Source organism: Vipera ursinii (assembly GCF_947247035.1).
Source record: "Vipera ursinii genome assembly, chromosome: 1".
In the NCBI taxonomy this organism is placed as follows: Eukaryota; Metazoa; Chordata; class Lepidosauria; order Squamata; family Viperidae; genus Vipera; species Vipera ursinii.
The window spans coordinates 292,983,582-293,008,089 of record NC_139512.1 but is presented as its reverse complement, the minus strand read 5'-3'; the positions used below and the strand labels follow the sequence as shown (position 1 = coordinate 293,008,089).

At 37.2% G+C, this 24,508-nt stretch overlaps 1 protein-coding gene across 1 annotated transcript in view; it reads right to left on the bottom strand.

Moving 5' to 3' along the window:
- Positions 1 to 24,508, bottom strand: part of VIT (vitrin) — a gene marked incomplete at its 3' end in the record, with an annotated part of 49,873 nt that overhangs the window by 11,679 nt on the left and 13,686 nt on the right. Inside the window, exons 3-12 of the mRNA XM_083375965.1 lie at positions 20,439 to 20,456; positions 19,409 to 19,481; positions 19,058 to 19,123; positions 16,828 to 16,984; positions 15,321 to 15,454; positions 9,005 to 9,079; positions 6,382 to 6,603; positions 4,054 to 4,110; positions 3,561 to 3,599; positions 2,248 to 2,295 (exon numbers count right to left, since the gene is read on the bottom strand). Of these exons, the coding sequence (XP_083232091.1) occupies positions 2,248 to 2,295; positions 3,561 to 3,599; positions 4,054 to 4,110; positions 6,382 to 6,603; positions 9,005 to 9,079; positions 15,321 to 15,454; positions 16,828 to 16,984; positions 19,058 to 19,123; positions 19,409 to 19,442 (832 nt within the window). The 5' untranslated portion in view covers positions 19,443 to 19,481; positions 20,439 to 20,456. The remainder of the gene's footprint in view (positions 1 to 2,247; positions 2,296 to 3,560; positions 3,600 to 4,053; positions 4,111 to 6,381; positions 6,604 to 9,004; positions 9,080 to 15,320; positions 15,455 to 16,827; positions 16,985 to 19,057; positions 19,124 to 19,408; positions 19,482 to 20,438; positions 20,457 to 24,508) is intronic.

Here is a 24,508-nt window from a genome sequence, read left to right as displayed (position 1 = left end):
CCACAGTTTGTTGTGATCCACACAATCAAAGGCTTTAGCATAGTCAATGAAGCAGAAGTAGATGTTTTTCTGGAACTCCCTAGCTTTCTCCATGATCCAGCGTATGTTGACAATTTGATCTCTAGTTCCTCTGCCTCTTCAAAATCCTGCCTGTACTTCTGGTAGTTCTCTATCCACATACTGCTGGAGTCTAGCTTGTAGGATTTTAAGCATAACTTTACTAGCATGTGAAATGAGTGCAATGGTGCGATAGTTTGAACATTCTTTGGCACTGCCTTTCTTTGGAATTGAAATGTAAACTGATCTTTTCCAATCCTGTGGCCAGTGTTGAGTTTCCCAAATTTGCTGGCAAATTGAGTGTAGCACTTTTACTGCACTGTCTTTTAAGATTTTGAATAGCTCAGCTGGAATACTGTCACCTCCACTAGCTTTGTTGTTGCTCAGTTTTTCTAAGGCCCACTTCACTTCACATTCTAGGATGTCTGGCTCAAGGTCAGTGATCACCTCATCGTGGTTATCAGGGACGTTAAGCTCATTCTTTATAGTTCTGTGTAATTTTGCCACTTCTTCTTAATCTCTTCTGCCTCTGTTAGGTCCCTGCCATTTTGGTCCTTTATCATGCCCATTTTTGCATGAAACGTTCCCTTCATCTCTCCAATTTTCTTGAAGAGATCTCTGGTGCTCCCTATTCTATTGTTTTCTTCTATTTCTTTACACTTTTCATTTAAGAAGGCATTCTTATCTCTTCTAGCTATTCTCTGGAATTCTGCATTCAATTGGGCGTATGTTTCTTTTTCTCCCTTGCCTTTCGGTTCCCTCCTTTCCTCAGCTATTTGCAAAGCTTCCTCAGACAGCCATTTTGCTTTCTTGCATTTCTTTTTCTTTGGGATGGTTTTGGTTGCTACCTCTTGTGCAATGTTGCGAAACTCTGTCCATAGTTCTTCAGGCACTCTGTTTATCAGATCTAATTCCTTAAATCTATTTGTCACCTCTACTGTATATTCAACAGGGATATGATTTAATTCATACCTGAGCGGTCTAGTGCTTTTCCCTACTTCCTTCAGTTTAAGCTTAAACTTTGTAATGAGAAGCTCATGGTCTGAGCCACAGTCACCTCCTGGTCTTGTTTTTACTGACTGTATAGAGTTTCTACATCTTTGGCTGCAGAGCACATAGTCAATCTGATTTCTGTGTTGGTTGTCTGGTGATGTCCATGTGTAGAGCCATCTCTTGAGTTGTTGGAAAAGAGTGTTTGCTATGATCATTGCATTCTCTTGACAAAATTCTATCAGCCTGTGCCCTGCTTCATTTTGTACTCCAAGGCCAAACTTGCCTGTTATTCTGGTTATCTTTTGGCTTCCTACTTTAGCATTCCAATCCCCTATGATGATAAGGGCATCATTTTTTGGTGTTAGTTCTATAAGGTGCTGCAGGGCCTCATATAACCGGTCAATTTCATCCTCTTCAGCACCAGTGGTTGGGGCATAGACTTGGACTACTGTGATATTGAATGGTTTGCCTTGGATTCGAACTGAGATCATTCTGTCATTTTGGGGATTGTATCCCAGTATTGCTTTTCCTACTCTTTTATTGACTATGAAGGCTACTCCATTTCTTCTGAGGGATTCTTGCCCGCAGTAGTATACCTGATGGTCATCTGAATTAAATTCACTCATTCCTGTCCATTTTAGTTCGCTGATACCTAAGATGTCAATGTTCAGTCTTGTCATCTCTTGTTTGACCACGTCCAGCTTTCCTTGATTCATGGATCTTACATTCCAGGTTCCTACGGAGAAAAAAATCTTTACAGCATCGGACTTTCCTTTCACCACCAGACACATCCACAGCTGAGCGTCCTTTTGGCTTTGGCCCAGTCGCTTCAGTCTTTCTGGCGCTACTAGTACTAGCCATCTGCTCTTCCCCAGTAGCATATTGGATACCTTCCGACCTGAGGGGCTCATCTTCCAGCGTCATATCGTTTTGCCTTTTGGTACTGTCCATGGGGTTTTCATGGCAAAGATACTGGAATGGGTTGCCATTTCCTTCTCCAGTGGATCACGTTTTGTCAGAACTCTCTGCTATGACCTTTCCGTCTTGGGTGGCCCTGCATGGCATAGCTCATAGCTTCATTGAATTACACAAGCCCCTTCGCCATGACAAGTCAGTAATCCATGAAAGGGACACATGATATATACACACTTATTATACATTGTTGCTGTTTAATAGACTTTGTGAGAAAATTTTTACCCGCGTCCAAAAGGCTTGATCCAGACTTCCACACATCTGTTTCAGTAGCTGTCATACACGAAAAACAAACATAATTATTATTCAAACTCACAATTTAATCTTAGCCTAATGGAAAAAATATCACATCTTAAATAAATACATGAGCCAAATTTGTTGAAATTATGTAAATAACAGAGCATGTAAAACAAACTCTGCCTTAAGTTTATTTTGAGAGTCATTTCTGGCGTTATAACATGAGTTGGAGTTATAACATGAACTTGGAGAGACAGTTTGTGGCTTTCCTGTAGTAGAGGATCTTCTTCTCTTTTGAAAGTATTAAATTTTAATACGAAGATATTTGCCCTAATAACTTTGAAAAATTTGAAGCAGTACATTAAAATTGGTAGGAAAGCTGTAGATAGAAACAGAGGGATGCCTCATTTATTTTCAGTGCTTGTTTGCTAAATTGTGTGTTTCTGTCTTTGTTGACATAATTGATTATAGGTTCCCGGTCAAACCAAATTCAGGTTTATTTAGTGTAAGGTTTTCAATTATTACTTCAGTGGATACTTAGGTAAAGGTAAAGGTTCCCCCGCACATGTGTACTAGTCGTTTCCGACTCTAGGGGCTGGTGCTCATCTCCGTTTGAAAGCCAAAGAGCCAGCGCTTGTCCAAGGATGATGAGCACCGGCCCCTAGAGTTGGAAACGACTAGCACGCATGTGCGGGGGAACCTTTACCTTTACCTTCCCAGTGCCACCTTTACAAAGTCATGTGGCCGGCATGACTAGATGCCAAAGGCGCACGGAACGCTGTTACCTTCCCACCATAGTGGTCCCTATTTTTCTATTTGCATTTTTACGTGCTTTCGAACTGCTAGGTTGGCAGAAGCTGGGATGAGTAACAGGCGCTCACTGTGCTATGCGGCACTCGGGATTCGACCCGCCAAACTGCCAATCTTCTGATCGACAAGCTCAGCGTCCTAACCCACTGAGCCACCGCGTCCTTAGTGGATAGCTATAAAATTACCTCTGAATTAACAAAGAGCAACTAAGATAAAACTATTTAAATTTGGCTCAATCATATTAAATAATTTTGAAAATGTACTAGGAAGTATTAACAAGAAACTTATTCAAAAGCAAGTATATTGAGATAGTTTCACTTTTAGGAGTATGAATTCTTTCTAAGAAAAATTTTAAAATAGTAAAAGCTTTATCTATCTTAGGATGAAGAATAGTTCTGTTACTAGCTCCATCCTTAAAATATTTTACTGATCAGTTAATGAATAAACCTTAATATTCTTTTAGTTAGAAAATCCATTGAATTAGGACATACCTTGATTTTGAGTTCTTCCTTGTACAGTTTGAACTTGTCCTAAAATAGGAATTGAAATAGAATACTTTATTTGAAGTTTCCCAAACTTTGTAAAAATATTTTTTTTTTTAAAAAAAGGATTGATTTTACCACTTTGAGAGTTGAAAATGCTTGTATTAATCTAGAGCTGTGGTGGCACAGTGGTTAGAATGCCTGACTGATTCAAGGTTGACTCATCCTTCTATTCTTCTGATGTTGGTAAAATGAGGACCCGGACTGTTGGGGGCAATAAGCTGACTGTAAGCTGCTTTGAGAGGGCTGTAAAGCTCTGTGAGGCGGTATATAAGTCTAAGTGCTATTGCTATATTATAGAAATTGAATTTGAATTTCAGTACTTTCTTCTCTACTGAATGAAATCAATTTAAAATAGGTAGCTGGTTTTATTGATATTTGCTTTCAGGTGCACCTGAGAGGGCTGTGGTCAGTAATGCCATTCCCTTGTCCTCGTACTTACTTGCTGCTGCTGCTGCCGCTGCCACCGCTGAATAAACTGGATGGGCATTGCTAGAGCCTAAGAATGAACAAGAAAGTATGTTACAACAAAAGCACAAGAACGGTAGTGTATGAAACAAGCTGATGGGGGCAGGAGGGGGAAATAGGTAAAGCATAAATATCAGCCTAGATGTTTAAGTTTTGAATATATTTTTCACTTCTTGGTGATTTCATGGACACAATCATGCATTTTTCTTAGCAACAATACAGAAGGGATGGTCGATCCCTACGGGGAAAGAAATGGTGAAGTGAAATAAAACATTGTGTTGCTAAGGGAGGTCCCCACTCCTCTTGGGTAGTCTTCTGATGAGTCCATGGATAGCAGATTGTTTGGGAGTGAGCTTGATGCCAATGGCATCCATGTGAAATTCCAAATGAAAACTAAGAGAGATGGCAAGAAGAAGGAAAGTAATCTGGAAAGATGAAATGGAAGGTCGCAGGTGGTGGGCAGAGTCCGGATGTTCTCCAGCACAGGGCAAGGTCACAGCTGGGAAAAGTGTGACCTACTCTCACAGGAAGCTGTGCTAGAAGCTTTTTCAGTCCTGTTTTCAGAGGGAGGGAGAGTTAGATGTCCTACCTCAGAATGTTCTGACTTGGCTTTGGAAATTTTTTCCCCCCCAGATATTCATGAGGTAAAAAACTGAGAGCAAGAGTACATGTTGCATTTTATTTTGTGAAACCAACTCTATCTCTCTGTCCATTGAATGCATATAAACAACTCATTAAGAATGTTAGCCTCTCTTTCAAAAACTTTTAAAATAGGTGGGCAACATATGGCTGTCTAAATGTTAAAGGATTGCAGTCATGATGATTAAAATCTTAGTAATATCTGAAAAGCCACACATGGCCAGTTCTTAGGAAAAATTGTTATGTCATGTTTATGAAAAATTAAAAGGACTATTTTATAAGGCTAATATTCTAAAGTGGAAAAAAGAGGCTGTGGAAAGCTTTGCTAGTAGAGAAAGATTTGTGTAAAAGTCTAAAAGACTGCCTCTGGAAGACCTACCACCACGTTCATGAAAGTCTCAGTTGCTGTATAGGCAGTCCACAACTTACAATCACAATTGTGCCCAAAATTTATATTGCTAAGCAAGACAATTGTGAAGTGATCTTTACTACCTTTCTTACCACAATTGTTAAGTGAATCCATGCAGTTATTAAGTTAGTAATATGGTTGCTAAGTGAATTGGGCTTCTCCATTGACTTTGCTTGTCAGAAGGTCACAAAAGATGATCACATGACCCTGGGATACTGCAACCATAATAAATGTGAGTCAGTTGCTGACTGTCTGAATTTTGATGTAACTATGTAACTATGGGGATACTGCAACAGTGTAAGTGTGAAAAATGTTTGCAAGTCACTTTTTTCAGTGCCTTTGTGACTTTGATGGACACTAAATGAACTTTTGTAAGCTGAGGACTACTGTACTTGTGCAAGAAGAAAGGCCACGCTGTACTTCTCATTAATGTTATTTCACTAGAATCAATGGAATTAAAAAAAATAAATTAAAACAGAATTTAGAAAGAAAAAAGTGTTATCAGTTCTATGTAAATGAACTTGATTGCTTTATATCTTGGTTTGTCTGGACTTGGGTTATGACTACATGTAATAAACCAGGACTAAATTCAAACTATACACATTCAGATAGAACACGTAGAGCCTAGATTTTGAAAGGATTTTTGGGCAGAGTGCAAAGAAGCACTGGATATGAATGAAGGAGGTGAAACTGAATCTAAAAAAAGATGAAGCATATTAAGCATCCTAATCAAGAACTAGAAGAACAGTTGTATCTAAAAAGTTTAAGTCCTCTGATCAAATAGTATATTTCAGTGTGTCCCAAAGTTTAGAAGACGAGCAACAATGGGGCTGAAAAGAAGTGGTTATATCAACCATGAGGTACATGTATAAAAGAAGGATAAAAGTTTTGGAAAGTCTCTGTATGGAGGTCTGAAAGGTGCCTGTGAATATTTCTGAATGAAAAGAACTGTGTAGGGCTGAAACATTTTTAAAATCCACAGTGAGGTCACATTTGGAAGAGACTCAGACATTTCTCCACTGAACTATAAGGAGGAGGAGGAGGAGGTGCAGCACCATCAGACATGCATGATTCTGAACAATCTTCTGTGGAGTCATCAGAAGACCACCGCTTTACATTTGTACAAATGAGATGATGAGATGAGATGTGATGAGAATGGTGGTGAGGAGGTAGATCTAGCAAATTTGTTCCATTGCCCTGTCGAGTTGGGTTATTAAACAACTAGTTTGTGAAGCTCGTCTTCATTCCACTCACCCAGATCCCTGACTTTGTGCACTGCAATGGGAGGCTTTGCCACTGTGACAGTTGTCACTTTGGTGAAGGTCGTCAACGCAACGGTGGTTGAAGTGGTGGTTGCCTTTGGAGTTGTGCTGACCAATTCGGTTGTGGTGGTGAAGCGTTTCAATGTGCGAGCGGCACCATGTGTGGCTGGTAATGGAGCTGCAGTTGTCTGAGAGCCTTTCCTTAATGAATTTCCTACATAAAGGTTGAAATATAGCATCTCACTGAAAAAAAGCATGTGCCCGCTAACATAATTAGGTTGGATTTCAGCTGTAGGTTGGGGATGGCTGGTAGATGAAGATACAATGTGATCTACATAAAAACAGCTAGAACTAAGAGGAGGTCAGCAGTCCCTCATAAGCACTTCCAAACTCATGACGTGCTCAGCAGTCCAGCAGTGATGGATCAGAACCAGCACCTTTATTTGCAACAGTTTCTGCTTTCAGAGTATTGTGCGTCAGGATTGCCCTTTTTAGTAAAAACAAAATAATTTATAACAAATGTTCTGACTATGTGTAGGTGTGTATATATGTAGTCTAACGAGGGCCCAAATATAAATAAGTAAAATGTAAATTAATTTATGAGAAATCTAATGTAATGAAGGTAATTTCACCTATTTTTAGGTATCAGGGTTGGTAGGCTTGACTGCATCAGTATGGTCTAAGAGTCAAAGTGCCAGCACAATCAAAACCCTCATCTTGACGTTTTGGGCAACTCTCCTCACAACGTTCTCTGACAACATCCTCAGAATATAAAAATCCCTCCTGTCTCAAGACTGGCTTTTAGTCAGTCTAGATGTTTTCTCTCTCTGGCAGACCCTTAGTTTTCTACCTCCCAGCCTTCCACTTCTTCTCCTCCTTTGTTTGTTGAAGGGTCTGTGGACACATAGAAGAGATTCTTAGTAGAGACCACTGTCCTTTTGCTTCCAAGTTCCTGGCTTTGTATCAGGAACTTCAAGTCAAGTTTTGTCATTTGCCTTGTCATATCTCCTCCTAATAAATGTTCATGATATACATCAACAAAACCCAGAAAGACCCAAGAGGAGCCAAAATTTGCCTACTGTACATGACAAGTAGATCCTTTGTGGAATACAGAATATGATTTCAAGCCGTTGGATTAAAGAAAAAATGCTACTATGAGTTAGATACATAAAATCCCCACTTTAACCACTGATGTTCTCCCTCAACCCTCTCTTGAGCCTCAGTGACATACTGGAAGGTGCTGCAGCTGGGGAGAACGTTTGAGGAGTCTGATGAAGCAGCCTTACAGGGATCCACTTGTACTAGAAAAAGTCATATTGATCTGGGCAAATGTACAGTATCTGAGTTAGTCAAAACACTAGGTACTTCTGACTTTTTAAAATTTCTTTGAATCGTATTCAATTTTCAGAGATTGCAAGAAGCAGTTTTACTTAGAGCAGCTTATATTATTGATACTCTTAACAACATCAGACAAGTAAATCTGCCTATCTCAGGTGCTTGGGAAGACTCCATAGTGGATAAATATGCCAAATCCAGTCTAAAAATCTGGCTGGTGGCAACCAATCATAATAATGTCAGAAGGGGCACATTTTTCCAGTGCAATTATTAGGAGCTTTATATTGCTGTCGATAAAAGTGAATTCTGCAATTATTGGCCAATCTTAGTGGGGGTTTCAAAGAAAGTAATGCTAAAATGTAAGTTTTGAACACAAAATTTGGAATGCTTCATTTCTGATTTATAACAAGCCTTGATCTTTATCCAATTGATGTCATAGATATCAGTTGGATATATTGTCAAAAAAAGTTCTTTTTAAAAAATATTCACTGGGATGAAAAAGGCAGCCCAGAAAAGTTGTACAAGAGTGTCAAAAATAGCTCAAACATTTGCATTACAGAAATAAATGAGAACAGTTTCATCATGATGAGGATTGGGGTGGAAACTCACCCCAAAAGCAGGCACCATTGGAAGGGATCCAAACAATAATTTTACAGTATTAGTTTCAAAGCTAGAAAGATATACAGTAATAAATCCCTGGTCTCTAGCATTCCAACAAAAACCACAAAATGACATATACAAAATGTTGATCACAAACACTTGGCACATACAGATATGCTAGCAGAAGATTCCAAATACAAAATGACTTGCTTTGTATTTGATAAGGAGAAAAAACCCAAAAAAATTTAACACGGGGTGTCCTTGAAGCCATAAAATTATTAAAAACACATTCCTAGAAAAGAGATGTTGTATCTTTGCTACATGAGTTGGATCAAGGTTTTGATGATGAGGATGACCCTACCTTTACAGCTGGAAGATATGAGAAGAGGCAGAGCAACATAAATCCTTGAATTTTATTTCTCAGAGAGTGAACTCTAGTCAATTAATAATAATAATAATATTATTATTGGCATAATAATTTTAAAAAATCTCTTCTTAAGCCACATTAAATGATCAATACAACAAAGGGTATTAAAGAAACATTTATAATACTAGACTTATATAAATTAGCATATGGTTACAAACTAATCCTGCTCAAGTTCTTCACCCAAGTAATCACAAGATAGATACATATGTGGGGAAACAGTAATGTCCCCTCAAGCAGAAAATCCATCACTTACCTTTAGTAACTGTGCTTTCAGAAGATGAATAGGTCAGAACTGATGGATACTGTACGCCTCTTTTTGGTTTGCCTTCTAAAGAAAACAAAATCGAAATCTCCAATAAGTGAATATATGATCATACGCTCATGAAAGCACCTACAATTTTCAGCCAAAAGGTAAGTAGTTGAGGGCTGCATCAGGTGTGCATGGTATATCAAGAACTGGGCACTCATATTCAGTGATGTCACATAGGATTACGTCATCACACACATGATATCAGTTATGGATTTACAGCCTAGTTGACACAAATTACACCACCGACACCATTTACCTAAGAGGGCAATTATTCCACCTTGCTTTCCTCGTAGACACCATGATTCATGAGATCATAACCCTAAGGAATTGAAGTAAGCAAAATCAAGGAGACGAGCCTTTTCTGCTGCCCCGTCCCTTTTGACCTTCCGGAAGGGTATCAAAACCTGGGGCCTCAAAGGAAGGGCACTCACTGCTGGAGGTGGCTGATTCCAGTCCCATCCAGTGCTTAGTTTTCTTAGTTTGGTTTTAATATAATTATTAAATATATATTATTAAATATATATATTTAACAAGCTTTATATAGCTGGGTTCACTTATTACCCTAAACCAAAAACATGCAAACTGCATTCTAGAACTGATATCCACCCAAGGCATCTTTAATTACAGAAGAATGTTGTTAGACTATTTGGATGTGGAAGCTTTTAGTCTCTGAAATTGCCATTCAGTGTCTTTTTTTTAAATTACAAAATGCAAATTCTCAGTTCATCACATATGGTGATATTTGTTATTGAACTATTTATTTTTATTTATTTTAAAAGATTTACAAAGCAATCCCCTGGGCTTCACACATATGTTTAACCCCTCTCCCAACCAGAATAAAAACTATAAAAAAAAACACATGGTCCCCTGGGTCAATACTCTCTCCATACTTCCACATATTAATAACTTTACAGTATATTAATAACTTAAATAATTGAAGGGTAAAACCATTGTAGGAATGTTAATGTCTCTTTTCTTGTGCATTTTTTTACTTAGTTTTCTGGTTCTCCCTCGCTAAATGTAGCTTTATGGAGCTTAATGACTAAAGGTAAAGGCTTTAACATCCTACTTCTTCAGCTGTTTCAAGTTCACAAGAATGTCATGTTGTTTCTTTCCATTATTTTCATCAAAACTCTCTAATCTGGAACCGGAAAGAGTTCATTTTCATCATATATATAATATGTAGCTGTAGATATTAATAAATAATTAAATGTATATATGTACACACACACACACACACACACACACACACACACATATATATATATATATAGCATAAATTTTTGGATTGCTAACAAAGAATTAAAGGGAGACTGATATAGCCATTTCAAACTTATTTGTTCCCAAGAAAAGATTTGGCCCGTGTGTGTGTGTGTGTTTTGTATATATGTATAAGTACACACACATATATATGTAAACATATGTGTATGTATACACACATTTAATTGCAGGATCAGAAGACATGTAGAGACCTAGTCCATAGAAATGCCAAGAGCCAGATATGATTGAATATATATATTCCAGCTACCGGTTCTGCCAAACTGGTGAGAACTGGCTGAATCCCACCACTGAAAATGATGAAGTTATCCATTCAGTCATATCTGACTCTTGGCATTTTTATGGACTAGGTCTCTATATGTCTTCTGATCCTGCAATTAAATATGTGTACACACACAGACACACATGCACACATGCACACATGCACAGACACACACACACACACACGGCTGTTTATACATACACATATACATACACATATATGTGTGGCTGTTTTATTGACCCTCTCTTATTTTCCAAAGTGATGGCTACGTTTGTATATACTTTTAGCCATCTGTTATTATCATGAGAGAGTCAAAAATAAAACTCAATTTGCTGGAGACAGCTTACTGATGGAACTGCTAAGAAAAATAAATGTGCCAGCTTTACTAGGGTTTTTTTGTTTTAAAATATGGAAACTAAAAATAGTCACATGCTTGTTTCAATTTTCTAAACTCATCTGGAAGGCACTCCTCATCTCCAAGGTTAGGCTTAATATTTGGAAATGTTTTGTCTTGAATATTAAGCTCATACACAATCTTAATTTAGTTCCCAATTCATGTGCTTAAGAAAGCCCCAGGCACAGATCTGATGTGGATGATATGCTATGCCAATGCTATGGTTTCTCATCATGGCTTATTGTAAGCTATCTTATCTTCACGAGGTTCTGGCACATCATTCAAACTCAAATCCAGAGCTAACTTATGGTTAAATGGTTATAGTCCTCAGTGAAAAAGAGCTGGTGATACAAGAGCAGCAGAGAGGCATACCGATGTTCACCAGCAGGTTTAGAGCTCTGGAAAATGATGGAATAACCATCTTCCTCAAACCATGGTTGCCATCTTTGAAAGGACACTAAGTTTACGCACTTCCTTTTCAAAACATTTTTATGAACTGTTTGTTAAATGCTTTGCAGCCAATCCTTAGTAGGAGACATTTCTGCTACAAATTTAGAAATTTATTTCCCCCCCCCAAATAAAAGGAAAATCACCAAGTAAAACTTTGATTTTAGAAAGTTACAAATGAACTAAGGGTCTAGATAAATTTGAGATAAGATTTTGAAATTAATTTGATTATTTTTCTGTGGGAAAATGCTTTTGTTTTGATTTTTTAGAAAAACAAGATTTTAAAAATTGGACACTAGTGGAACTAGAGGGAACTAAATATTTCAATTAAAGGAGAAGAATACTTAAAATAGATTTACAATTATGAAACAAAATATTCTAGCAGTGGAAATATTGAAGGATATTTTGAATAATATATTCAGAAGTTAATTATAATAGTGTCTGCCTCTATAAATAGACTGTGTTTAAAAGATGTTATGGAAGAAGAACACGTTCTATCTGATAAGATTGGGGCTGAATTGAAAATGGATTTTTAAGTGACATGGGAAAAATATACAAACGAAAGATATATAAAAGAAACCATCTAATATTTTAATATTTAAAATAATTATAATTAATTAATTAATTAATTAAATTATTAATTTAATTAATTAATAAGAAACAAAGAGAGAAACCTGGGTATTTTTTTCTATAATGGATTTACAAAGAGGGTTGCTGAAGTTTTAAAGACTCTGATGAGAAGGACTAAAGAAATAAAGAAAAAGAAATTAAGTTCTATGATATTATTTGAATGGACTGAAGATTAGGATTGTTAGAAGCAAAGGGAAGGAATATAAAGTTGGTTTACCGGTATATTGGATGCAGTATTCCAGGTGTGGCCTTAACAAGGCATTGTAAAGTGGTATCAACACTTCACATGATCTTGATTCTATCCCTTTGTTAATGCAGTTGGCTTTTTTTGGCAGCTGTAGCACACTGCTGGCTCATATTTAAGTGATTGTCCACCAGGACTCCAAGTGTTTGCCTCTAGGACTAGGTGTTCGCTGATTCGTTGTTTGAGTATCTTTTCCAGAATCGTCTCAGGTATTGAGGTCAGGATGACAGGTCTGTAATTTCCTAGATTCATTTTTTCCCCTTTTTTGAAGATGGGAACTACATCAGCTCATTTCCAGTCCTCCAGTAGTTCCCCAATGCTCCAGGATCTTTGAAAGATATAGTTCAGTGGTTCTGAGATCATATTTGCCAGTTCCTTGAGAACCTTGAGGTGTAATCCATCTGGTCCTGGTGATTTAAACTCATCTAGGCTGGACAGGTGCTCACTTACCATTTTCTTGTGTATCTTAACTTGTGTTTCTAATCTGTTTTTGACAGTACTGTTTTTGATAGGTTGGTCTGTTTTTCCCCTTTGTGTAAAGACAGATGCAAAAAACCCCAAGTTAAATAGTTCTGCTTTTTCTCTGTTGGTTGTCACCTTCTTGCCACTTTCTCACACTAATGGGCCAGTCATTTCCTTGACTTTTTTCTTATTTTTTACATGTTGAAAAAAAGCTTTTTTTTTGTTATTTTTGACTTTTGTTGCTAGCCTTAGTTCATTTTGAGCCTTAGCTTTCCTCACTTCACCTTTGCAGGCTTGGGCTATTTGCTGACATTCTGCCTCATTTATGTGGCCCTCTTTCCACTTGTTATACTTGTCTTTTTTGTCTTTCAATTTATCAGAGAGTTCTTTATGCAGCCATGCTGGTTTCTTTTGAGAGCTGTTATTTTTCTTCTTCGTTGGTATTGTGCTAGACTGGGCTTTTATTATCTCACTTTTCAAAATTTCCTAAGCTTCTTGAGTTGTTTTCCCCTTGAGGATTCTCATCCATGGAATCCTTCCCAAGCTCTCTCTAAGTTTATTGAAATTAGCTCTCTTAAAGTCCAAGACTCTAGTTTGACTGTGTTCTATTGCTTGTGCTTCCATAATGTTGAATTCCAATATTGCATGATCACTTCCCCACAAGGTTCCTGTGGCTTCAACACCTTCTATCATTTCATCTCCATTAGTGAGGATTAGATCCAATATGGCTAATCCCCTAGTTCTCTTCTCTACTTTTTGGGAGGCAAAGTTGTCTGCTAGGTTTGTCAGGAATCTCTTTGATTTTCCACTTGGTGCAGAGTTTGTCTCCCAGTTGATGTCAGGGTAATTAAAGTCCCCCATTACTATTGTGATGTGCTTCCTACATACCTTAGTTAGCTGACTAGCAAAAAGTTCATCTATTTCCTCTGTTTGGTTGGGTGACCTAATGTATACACCTATGGCAATGTCATTCCCCCCCTTTATATTTACCCAAATGCTTTCAAAGAAGTTTTTATCATTGTTGTGATCTAATTCTGTAGAGATGTAGTTATTTCTTACAACAACTTCATCTTCTCTTTTATTTGGTCTGTTTCTTTTAAATAATTTAAATCCCTCTAATTGTATGTTCCATTTGTGGGTTTCATCCCACCATGTTTCTGTAATGGCAACAATATCATATTTGCCCCATTTATCTGAATTTCTAATTCACCCTGTTTATTGCTCATACTGTGCGTTGGTGTATAGACATTTGATTCTTTTTGTTTACTTTCTACATAACTTGTGTGGTGCCTGAGTTCCCCAATAATAATAATAATAATAATAATAATAATAATAATAATAATAATAATAATAATAATAATAATAATAATAATAATGTTAGAAGGGACCTTGGAGGTCATCTAGTCCAACTCCCTGCTCAGGCAGGAAACCCTATACTATTTCAGGCAAATGGCTGTCCAGTCTCCTCTTAAAAACTTCCAGTGTTGGAGCATTCACCACTTCTGGAGGCAGGTTGTTCCACTGGTTAATTGTTCTAACTGTCAGGAAGTTTCTCCTTAGTTCCAGGTTGCTTCTCTCCCTGATCAGTTTCCATCTGTTGCTTCTTGTCCTGCCTTCGGGTGCTTTGGAGAATAGCCTGACTCCCTCTTCTTGGTGGCAGCCCCTGAGATATTGGAACACTGCTATCATGTCCCCCCCGCCTCATCCTTCTCTTCATTAAACTAGGCATACCCAATTCCAGCAACCGTTCCCTATATGTTTTAGCCTCCAGCCCCCCAATCATCTTTGTTGCTCTTCTCTGTACTCTTTCTAGAGTTTCAATGCAATGCTTTTGGCATTTGATTAAGGATATGTTTACAGATATACTGCAATCCTTAAAACAATACCCAATTCTGTTGGTAGTAGTGGTTAGAGCTGTATTGAGAAGAGTTTAAATGCTGTCTGGGAAATGAAATAGATTGATCTCATGGCCCTAATTTTTCTAAAATGTCATAAGGGAGACTAAAGAATGCTAATAAAAAATAAAATAAAATAAATAAAATAATTGTGTAAACCCTAAGCAGAGAGTGCTTATTGATCTGAATGGATTTATTCATTTGTATTTTATTCAGACTATTTAAATAGTGTGAAGAATTCTATCAGTGAATTTGCATATGTCCTAGTGTGCTCATCACTTGAGTTCTACTTCTACTTCTACTTCTGAGCTTAGGGACCAATTTCCCCCCCCTTCTTATTAACTTTTGTTAATTATCTAGCAGTGTGTCCTATCTCAATAACTGTTTATTTTTGAGGAATGTATTACCAATATGTTAAAATTCTGCACTCTTTTTAGTCATGTTTAGTAACTCAATAATACAGATATTGCAGAAGGAATTAAATTATATAATAATAATAGCAACGTTATTGATGATAATAACAATAACAATAACAATTATAGATGGCTTGAGATATGATTACAAAATAACAGAGTTGGAAGGGACCTTGGAGGTCTTCTAGTCCAACCCCCTGCAAAGGGGAAGAGGAAAGGAAGAAGGAAATTCACCTGAAAGTATGAAGGATTCCCTCCATCGTGGTAATGAAAGTGAGCGGATTCCATTGGAAAAACTACCCTTGTACCCAGATTGACCAGCAACTTTTTGAACTAAGACTTTTCCTCCAGAGTTGTCAATAATTCCACTGTAAAAGTAACATATTAATGTCATAAGTACATGGTTAGCTTACTAGAGCTCTATGTGATCACTGAATTGCAAGCTCAATACATATAAATTCAGTTCATTTGGAACAGCTGATTCTAGCCCTTTCCTTTATGGGGAACATTATGTCATCTTCAAAAGCTTCTATAGGTCTTCACTGAAACCACGGAGTGGCATCATGGTGTTCTACATGCCATAGGATATATGATTTTTCAGACAGCCTCCACATGATTCCAATATTAATTGTTTTAAAAAAATAAATGCTAAAGTGGTCAACACCTTGGGGGAAAAATAGTGCTGGTAACCTTAAATCTCAGAAAATCTTGAGTACAAATGCTTGAACTGGGTTTGTCCCTCTTTCAAGTGCGCTGAATTGTACATTAACTCCTCTGTGCAATCCTGAATCCATTTTATTTTATTTTTTTATTTTAATTCCATTTATATCCTGCCCTTCTCCGAAGACTCAGGGCGGCTTACAAGCTTAGCAGTAGCCTTCATTCTATGTATATGCCTGCTTATTAGGGCTTTCACACACACCCCAAGCGGCATTATTACAAAGCCAGCTTATTGCCCCCAACAGTCTGGGTCCTCATTTTACCTACCTCGGAAGAATGGAAGGCTGAGTCAACCTTGAGCCTGGTGGGATGCGAACCTGCACTAATTGCAGGCAGCTGGTGTTACTTAAGGAGGCATTAGCCCACTGCTCCACCAAGGCTAAGTACTTGATAATTTTAAGGCTAAGAATAATTCTATTGTCAGAATATATCAAAATAAAATTGTCTGTTCTAAGTATTAGTAGACATTTAGATAAGGTAAGCATAAGCCTAATGTGTAAGAAAATGGTTCTGTAGTTCCCTAAAAGATATCAACTTCTACCTTGGCATTTCCAAAATGTTATGGTTAATCATATACCAGAGGAAAGGATCTATTACCATTTCCCAGTATAAATTAATGAAAATATCATCAATCTATTTTTATCGCCACAATTTTCTCAAATCTACAGTTGTTTATTCTCCTCATAAATCCATAAACTTTAAAACATTTTGCCAAAGTTTCCCTTTTGCTCATTAAGTAGAATTAAAGAAGACCTATTTTTCCATCCTCTAAATATACATTAAGATACACTAACCTGAACTCTACTCATACTCATTGTTTATATAGATTTGACTATATAAACTGCTTTTTATATCTTAATCTTATTTTTGTATTTTTTAAGAGTTATACAAAATTTTGGATGAGGAAAAAATAACACACCCTGTTCTGATTTTTATCTTTATTGCTACCAGTAGTATTGAACACATTATCTTTCTTTTTGATTTGATATGCTATTTTCAATTTAAGATCAGTTCTGCCAACCTGTGAATAGCAGCAGCACAAACACTGGAAAAAGAGGCATAGATATCAGTGCCATAGACCCGATATTTAACATCCTGACATCCCAAGGGACACTTAGCAATAAATTCTGGGTTGATGATCTTTGCAGCTTTGATGACACACTCAATCTGCGGAACAGCTGTGAAGATAAAAGTTGAATGTTATGCTTAGTATAATCTGCCACAAAAGCTTTTCAAAAAACAAAGAAATGCTAGGAGTTGGCTTTATTATTTATGTGCTTTTATGCCAATTTTTAATACTCAAATATTCAGCAGTAAAGGTAAAGTTTCCCCCGCACATGCGTGCTAGTTGTTTCCGACTCTAGGGGCCGGTGCTCATCTCCGTTTCAAAGCCAAAGAGCCAGTGCTTGTCTGAGGACGTCTCCGTGGTCATGTGGCCGGCATGTCTAGACACCAAAGGCGCACGGAACGCTGTTACCTTCCCACCATAGTGGTCCCTATTTTTCTAGTTGCATTTTTACATGCTTTCAAACTGCTAGGTTGGCAGAAGCTGGGATGAGTAACAGGTGCTCACTCTGTTACATGGCACTCAGGATTTGACCCGCCAAACTGCCAATCTTCTGATCGACAAGCTCAGCGTCCTAACCCACTGAGCCACCACATCCCTTACAAATATTCAGCATTGACTCCTTAATCCTTAAAAATGAAAATTAATAAAACTCAATTGCAGGGTATCTCCTACGAGTTTTCTCTTTTGCATCCCAGTGCCAAATTGCTTAATATTCGCTGGAATAAGGTAATAGTCACATTCGTATTGCTGATTTCACATCAAAACAATAGTATTTGAATAAGAGTCATTTGTAAACAGCCCAACCAAAGAATCCTTAAGTCCGCCTCCACCCACACAGACAGGGAAGACATCAGAATATAAACTGACAGCAAACAGCATTCCTTACTAGCACTGATGATGCTACCTACTTAGGGTAATGAAATGTCTGCAAGAAAACAAGCAAGCTCAGACAACACCAAGGAGCCCTTTTATTTTTTTGTATGTAGAGCATATGTTCTATCATTGCATTATGACTGCATCGCTATATGCCCAAGATGGTAAGTTCTATCTCCATCATTCCAAATAGGAATGTTGAGTAACTACCTGTAGACTATTTAGAGACATTTGACATATAAATTAGCCTATGTAATTTATAGTCTTTCTAATGTTGATATTTATAAAGATAAGAAAAGTTTGGGTGATTTTTACCCTCTCCTCTTTCAAATGTGTTGATAGTTTAGGAGTTGCCAGAAATAACATTCCATTTCCTACATTTGGCTTTACTTCCAGCCTAGCATTGCTTCTTAATTAAACCATCAGTTTTTGCATATATTTATCAACTTCACTGCACAAGATCAGGCCACTTTCATTTCTTCCATCTTCCTTCTCTTAGCAGCTGTTTTTCTTTCTTCTTTCATTTTATTCATTAATTTATGCTCTCTTTCATGTACAGCTCTCACATACAAACTGAAAATTTCTATATGCCATACTTGTTAATAGATGGACCCTTGAATATTCACTGCATCAGTAATGGCTTTATTCTACCAAGGATAAGTAAAATAAAGAAATAGTAAACTGGATTGTGAGCCTTTGTGGTTCCAATAAATTTCCCAGCAAGAAAACTCAATTGGGGAAGTCGGATTTGTTAAACAACCACGTGATTCAGTTGCTTAACAACTGCAATAAAAGTGGTTGTAAAATTGGGTTCAATCACATGATGACTAGCTTAACAAATGAATTGCTTAGTGACCAGGATTCTGGTCCCAATTATAATTATAGCCTGAGGATTACCTGCAGAGAATAGTGCTGTTGTATATTAAATTTGGTTAGATTTGGCCAGCCCCATCTTGCTTTGTGTCTTTAGTTTGCTCACAATTATTACATCTTTCCTGAACCTGAAATAATATTGTTTATTCTGAAGGGAACAACAAGAAGCATCTGGCACACCAAAAGAGTTTCAGAATAAATGATGCATTAGAAACAAATGTAGCTTGCAGCCCTCTGGGGTGCAAAACATTTCAAATGGGAATAGTTTAGCTGAGAATTATGATTATTTTTAAGGGAAGATATTGGAGGCTACATCATTTGTACAGAATGTGTATTCTTGGAGCCAGTTTTCCAATAACTTTCTCAAAAGGTATGAAGGAGAATTGAAATTGAAATTATAGGAATCAACCATTTACATCAAGTTTTCTCTACTTACATTGTTTAGATTTCCTGTTCCTCTTTGTAGTTTCTTTAGTAGCATATATACAAGTCAGCAGCAAAACTATGATACAATAGACAAGTGTAAAGAAAATGTACAACAATACTGTCTCCCATGAAATTAAAAATTCTCTAAGTAAAATAATAAGATTTTCTATTAATGTTGTCATTGTCTCAGGTTCTTTATGTTTGATTTTCACATTTTCTGGTCTTACTACTTTAATTACAAATTTTCACAGATTCTTTGATTTATTTGCATGCATTGAGCACATTGATTTAATCTTATCTAAAACTGTGGGGTAACAAAGAAAGCAGAGATTAAAAAAATAGGATGCATTTGGGCACTTACCAAAGACCAGTGCAATTGCTGTTATTCTCTTCATGCTGAGAGAAACTGGGCCTTAGAATTCTAATAGAGTTCACTGTAAAATAGAAATCCAGTATTTTTATAATTTTATTTGTTTGTTTGTTTGTTTTAGTTTTGAGGTTACGCAATTGCATAGCAAATCAGGGGGTCTTACGGATTAAAAAAAATATTGAGGAAAAAAAACAGCTGATTAGAAAACAAACCCCTAAAGCAGGGGTCTTCAAACTTGGACTTTTTATGACTTGTGGACTTCAACTCCCAGAATTCCTCAGCCAGCCCTGCCCTAAAGCCAAGCATCCATTGCCTATCCCAGTTCAGAACCTAGAAGAACAATGACATCTTAGGCAGTTTACCAAAAGTCAAAGGATAGAAACACTTCAAATCATTCCACAGACAGGAACCGTGACCTAGGTCCTGTAAGATGACACTGTTTAATGGATGGCACCCAGAACTACTAACGCTATCCCATACTGAATCCCTACTCGAACCTTGACTGAAACACATCTAGATAATCTGCTTCTGCCAGGGGCCTCAGGAACTGTAGCCCAAGTTTTATCTCATCTTTCCTGTACAACCAAAGCCAATGTGTATTACCTTCTGAAGCCAGTATACATAATGTTCTTTCCTTCAATTTCCCTCAACAGCTGATTGATCTGAGGAGTTACTTAGTAACTTTTCAGGGCTAAGAGTAGGCTCTTTCAGGACCTGTCCACTACCTTCATAATTATACTTTATAAAAACTGTTTGCGTCTTAATTCCTATAACTTCCTGACTCAACTAATGTCATTTAAATAAACTGGACCTCATTTCCACATCATTTTTAGCCAGGCTTGTTCATATGTACTTGCTTATCACAGTGCAAGGAGGTTTTGGAAATACCATGTCATTCATTGGCCCCAATAATCCAATAAAATAGACTAATTTCATGCAGTTATTTAAATTTACTTTTTGCTAATCTATGTATTACAACCTTTGGATCAGAGTACTTTTCAATGGAACCAACTGTACTTACCCAGCGCTGTGCAGGATACTGAAGTAAAAAGCGAGAGAAAGACAAGGAACAAGCATATATTTAATGGTCAAAGTCAGACAACGATATGGAAACTTTTCATTGAACAGTATAAAGGAAGTTCATATTTTCCAAAAAAAGGAGGTTGAGAGACCAAAAAGAAAAGAAGGACAAGAAGACAGTTGGGGGAAAGATTATAAAAAGATAGGCAGGAGAAAAATATAGAGGTAGAAGAGAAAAGGGGGAGGGAAATTTATTAAAAACCAGGGCAAGGAAGAAGAAACAGATCTGAGTGTAGAATAAAGTCAGCTGGATGTCTTATAGGCTGGGAAAAAGGGCCTGGAATGTTAATCAGCTGACTGGTCTCTACCTAGATCCCATGCCTGCTTTGAACAAAACCTCTCTCCACCTCTTCATTTTTGCTCTTTCCTTCACTTACCTTCCACTTTGTTTCTGAAAACATGACATTTCTTTAAGATATCAGAGACCACTTAAGCATGCCAGAAGTTGGGATTTGGAAAAGATAGCATCTAAGTTAGCAGAGTAAATTACAACTCGTGGGCTGTGTACAACACACTAAAGTCAAACAAATCAGATTATATTAAGGCTACTGTGTATGACTCAATGAAATCACAAGATGGTGGCCAAGAGTGTTTTCAGCATCTCTTTGCCACCATCTAGTGGTTCGTCTGACTTTTGCAGGCTTATTTATTTATTTATTTATTTATTTATTTATTTATTTATTTATTTAATTTATATACCGCCCTATTCCCGTAGGACTCAGGGCGGTTTACAGGACAGTTAAAACCATGAAATACAAAAATTAAAATCAATTAAAATAATTAATTAAATTCAAGCCCCAAAAGTAAATCTAAAAACCAATTAAAATTAAAAACCCCTCAGTCTGACTGTGTGACATGCAAGGATAGCCTGTAGGTATGCCATGATGGGATGAAGAGGGATGCTGATATTTTCACAGTGCTGATGCTTTATTAATTAAGTCTGCTTGAATAACTCGAGGCTAAATTGTACGATGAACAACTAAGAGAACTAGTTATGCTTAGCATAATGAAAAGAAGGCTTAGGGGAGACCTGTTAGCAGACTCCTGCCTTTGGCAGTGGGTAGGACTAGACCTCCAAGGTCCCTCCCAGCCCTATGACTCTGTAAATTTGCATATGTTGATATAGATTCTGGTGGATTCATTTGGTTGGTGGATGAATATAAGTTTCACTGGGGCCTCAATATTGTTTATTATTTTAAGTAGCCTATTTATTATATTGTGTTTTTATTTTGTTTGCCACCAAGAGTTCACTCTGACAGATGGGTAGTAATGAAATTTGTTTAAAGAATAAGTAAAGAAATAAAGAAATAAAAGATCTCAAGCCTATCTTACATATTTTGGTCTAGTTGTTATCTTCAAATTGTAACCAAATGCACTTTATTCATTAATATTGTGTCTAAATAATTTTAAAAGTTATATAGATATAATGTTAATTAGAATGAATAGAATATAGCTGGAAGAGACCTTGGAGGTCTTCTAGTCCATCCCTCTGCTCAAGGAGGAGAACCTATACCATCTCAGACAAGTGACTGTCTAGCCTCTTCTTAAAAACCTCCTGCGATGGAGCGCCCACCATTTCTGGGGGCAAGCTGTTCCACTGGTTAATTGTCCTCACTGTGAGGAAGTTTCTCCTTAATTCCAGGTTGCTTCTTTCTTTGGTCAGTTTCCAAGCATTGTTTCTTGTCCTGCCCTCTGCTGCTTTGGAGAATAGTTTGACCCCCTTCTTCTCTGTGGCAGCCCCTCCAATACTGGAATGATGCTCTCATGTCACCCCTGTTTCTTTTTTCTTTAGACTAGCCCAGGGGTAGGCAACCTTGGCATAGCTGGCTCAGGAATTCTGGGAGTTGAAGTCCATGAGTCATAAAAGAGCCAAGGTTGCCTACCCCTGGACTAGCCAAACCCAAGTCCTGCAGCCGTTCTTCATATGTTTTAGTCTCCAGGCCTTGGATCATCTTGGTTGCTCTTCTCTGAACTTTTCCCAAGGTCTCAACATCTTTTTTTTTGTGATATGGTGACCAAAATTTGTTGCAGTCTTCCAGGTGTGGTCTCACGAGGGTTTTATTAGCATGTACCTTTCTGCTTTATGCACGATTATGTCTGCCAGTTCTTTTGAGATGTCAGCATATTATAACTATAATATATGTTTGGAACCGGTCATGAATTCTTTTTTGAAAGAGGGTGGAGCTGTGGTGGAAATTAAACAGCTGTGGAAGAAAGAATGCCAGCTACGACTCTATTGTCTATTTTGTTTTCTCTTATATGATAAATATTGGAATCTAATAAATTGTTATGTTCTTACTTGTTATTCATATCTCTCATTCCAAGTAAAATAGGTACTTGTAGAAATTCAAAGATCACAGCACCTCTGTGCAGATTAGTTTAACTGTTTCAGTAATTCCTAAATTTTAGAATGACCATCCCCAAACAGGTACCCTTAAAAGGGACTTAAATTCTCAACTTACCAAGCAGCTTGACCAATGAGATACTGGGAGTTGTAGTTCTAGTCCTAAAAATAACTGGGGGGCATAAATGATGATGAGCCTTGGTGGAGCAGTGGGCTAATGCCTCCTTAAGTAACACCAGCTGCCTGCAATTAGTGCAGGTTCGAGTCCCAACAGGCTCAAGGTTGACTCAGCCTTCCACCGTTCTGAGGTAGGTAAAATGAGGACCCAGATTGTTGGGGGCAATAAGCTGACTTTGTAATAATGCCGCTTGGGGGGGGGGGGCGAAAGCCCTAATAAGCAGGCATATACATAGAATGAAGACTATTGCTAAGCACATTGATTTGTGCTTTAGATTGTAAGCCGCCCTGAGTCTTCGGAGAAGGGCGGGATATAAATGGGATTAAAATAAATAAATAAATAAATAAATAAATGAAGGCAGATGTAGATTGTGCAAGACCATAGAGATTCAAATAATCAGATGCCCATAAATCCTGTCATATGAAATTCCCTTTAGAACCGAGAACGACTGTCATTTTTAATAGTAGTTATTTACATTCCACATATTATACATATGCACACTCTTTCTTTTTCTTTCCTAAAATAAGATTGGGAAATGTCTTTTGAAGAGCATTTGAAGAAAATAACTCTTTTTACCAAAAAAACCCCATCCATTTAAAGCATAGTATTATTTGCAGACTGACTTTTGTTATTCTCTTTCATGGAGCTGCACAATTAAAGAGCTTCTATCAATAAATTTCTTAATCATAGTCCTCATGAACATTTTAGAAGTGCTGGTTTTCAGTGCTTGATTCCGCTTGTGGATTATACAGGCAAACAGAAATTCTTCATGAGGTGCCATTATAGGATTAACTTGGCCAATCTAAGTGGTTTCTTACCCCTAATCTTCTGTAGAAATCAGCTCACACAAATTTTGTTTTTATTTCAACTGTCTCAACAGGTTGCTGGCATATTTACTGAAGTAAGAGCATAGAAAACATTAAGGGGTTTATGATGTTTAAAAAATAAATTGAGGAGTGATTAATTATTATACTACACTATTATATACAGGATTTCACTGATGAACTAAAGATAAAGTGGTCTACTTCTGACCCAGTAAAACAAAGGCAATCATCCATAGATCATACCTGACAGGAGATGAAAATACTTTTTAAGCTGTGCAACATACATGGATGACACAGAAGTAGACCTGGGAATTCCAAGATGTCAGGCCTGTCTTAAATCCTGTCATCCTTTTAATAAATATTGGCACTTTATATACATAGAATAAAGGAGTAGTTTCCTCAAATCTTTGTGGACTTTCACTTATATGTTGCATTCAGGAAGACCGTAGTGGTGCAGACAACACTACATAGAAAATACAGCATTGGAATTGTTCCACTTTATCCCTACTGTTCCACTGAAATGTGTATGCAAGGAGTGCCTGCTATTTGAAAGATCATAACTCTCTCCTCTTCTCCCCCAGTAAATTCAATCTTAATTTAAATACCTATATTGCTGTTAGAGGCCTCTATAAAAACATTTTTCTCCAGGCAATGAAGATTGAATG